Genomic DNA, 2,174 nt, shown 5'->3' with positions numbered 1-2,174 from the left:
TAAAATTAGATTGTTAAAACTTAGTATAAAAAATAGAAAAATTTTTAAATATTTAAAAAATATTGATGTTTTGATAATTTTAACTATTGATTTTAATTATATATATTATAATAAAGATTAATAACTAAAATTGTTCAAACACTAATATTTATGGGACACTTGAAAAACTTTCCTAAAAATATGTATGTCGTACTTTTAATTTAGGGTAAAGTATATTGTGTATCCTTAAAGAAGTTTGTCAAAAATTTTAAAAATATTTCTCAATTTTATTTTGTTTTAATTTTGTCTTAAAAGTTTTCGATTTGCATCAAATATACTCCCGACAACTAAATTTTCAAAAATTTAAGACCAGTCTAACAATAATGCATGAAAATTATACTTAATTTGCTTGTGTTAAGGGTTATTATGAAATTATTATTGAATTAGTCTTAAATTTTTTGAAAAATTAACCATAAAAATTTTTTAGGACAAAATTAAAACAAAATAAAATTTAAAGATATTTTTAAAATTTTTACCAAACTTTAAAAATAAAAAGTATACTTTACCAAAGTATACTTTACCATTGATATTGATACAGTACCGAGTTTAAAGTAGTATATATCCATGCATGATAGATCATGAATTGTTGTATAGTAAGTTTGCTAGGTTCTTTAATTTAATTTGTTGAAGAACTTTCAATATATATATAGGAATAATGAACATGGTAATTAATTAATGATATAATCATGCTCAAGAATCACACTTTTTTATTTTTAATATTGGAATGGTAATAGTGTTTTTTTGAAATGTGGATTGTTGGAGTGTTATTATTAAATATTGAACTATTTAATTAGAGAAGTAAAAATCGGACCGTTCAATTTGTTAAAAATACAGAAATTGGACTGTCCGATTTGTGAGAGGTACACAAATTGGACCGTCTAATTTGTGTTAAAAAGAATTAAAAAATTTGAGGTTTGTGTATTCCAAATTTTTTTAATCTTTTAAACACAAATCGGACAGTCCGATTTGTATATCTCCTACCATTTTAAAAAATACCAAAAACTACCATATTAAAATATATCACTCATACCACTTCCATATTTAAATTTTTTAGCCGAAGAATCAACTAGGCAGACAAAATAAATAAAATATTCTAAAGAGTTTAGAAAGACAAAACACAAGGCTGTTAGCTATAAATTAAATAGTTAAACACTTGGAGATAGGAGCACAAAAAGTAAATAAAGCTAAGATAAAGTGTTTTTAATTATCTTTCTCATTATTTATTTATTTATATGTAAGCTAAGATAAAAAAGAGTGCCACCATCCAGCATCAAAGCTAAGTATATTCTATTTCAGAAAGCAAAGGAACAATAAATGGCGGTAACCATCACAAAAGTTAACAAAATTCTTTACATGAAAATGTTACCTCGCACGAGATTTTGTGTATGACAAAAGCCAGCGAGTCAAGCATGTCAAATTCAGCCAATGCAGCAGCAGCTTCCAATTTCTCGTTCTCACTTTTTTCCTGAAAAATATTATTGTATTGTAATACATAATTTATTCTTAACAAGTTAAACATAGCAAAATTAGTCTATTAATATAAAATCTAGCACATATAATTAAGGGTAAAATATACTTTTTGTCACTGAAGTTTGGCAAAAATTTTAAAAATACCTCTAAGTTTTATTTTATTTCAATTTTGTTCAAAAAATTTTCGATTTGCATCAAATATACCCTCGACGGCTAAATTTTCAAAGAATTTAAGACCAATTTAACAATAATGCATAAAAATTATGCTTGATTTGTTTGTATTGAGAGTTGTTCTTATGAAATTATTGTTGAATTAGTCTTATATTTTTTGAAAAATTAGCCGTTAGGGATATATTTGATGCAAATCGAAAACTATTGGAACAAAATTAAAATAAAATAAAACTTAAGGTATTTTTAAAACTTTTATCAAACTTAAGGAACAAAAAATATACTTTACCCTATAATTAATTAAGAGCTTGATTTTGATATACTCATAGTATAACTCAGTCATTTGATCTAATCAAATTCACGCATTTAAATGATTTTCTAAATTAGTTTATTAAAATAAAATCTAGCACGTATAATTAATAGTTTAATTCTAATATACTGACAGGATAACACAATCATTCGATCTAATTAAATTCACACATTTAGATAATTTTTTA

The 2,174-nt window shown here is 23.8% G+C and overlaps 1 protein-coding gene across 1 annotated transcript in view; it reads right to left on the bottom strand.

Moving 5' to 3' along the window:
* Positions 1-2,174, bottom strand: part of LOC107629359 (protein SIEVE ELEMENT OCCLUSION B) — a 12,728-nt gene that overhangs the window by 8,114 nt on the left and 2,440 nt on the right. The window contains exon 2 of the mRNA XM_016332136.2: positions 1,406-1,504. Coding sequence (XP_016187622.1) covers positions 1,406-1,504 — 99 coding nt within the window. The remainder of the gene's footprint in view (positions 1-1,405; positions 1,505-2,174) is intronic.

This window comes from Arachis ipaensis, chromosome B03 (assembly GCF_000816755.2).
Source record: "Arachis ipaensis cultivar K30076 chromosome B03, Araip1.1, whole genome shotgun sequence".
Classification (NCBI taxonomy): Eukaryota; Viridiplantae; Streptophyta; class Magnoliopsida; order Fabales; family Fabaceae; genus Arachis; species Arachis ipaensis.
Note: the sequence above shows the minus strand (reverse complement) of the source record. Positions and strands in the feature narration are given on the sequence as shown.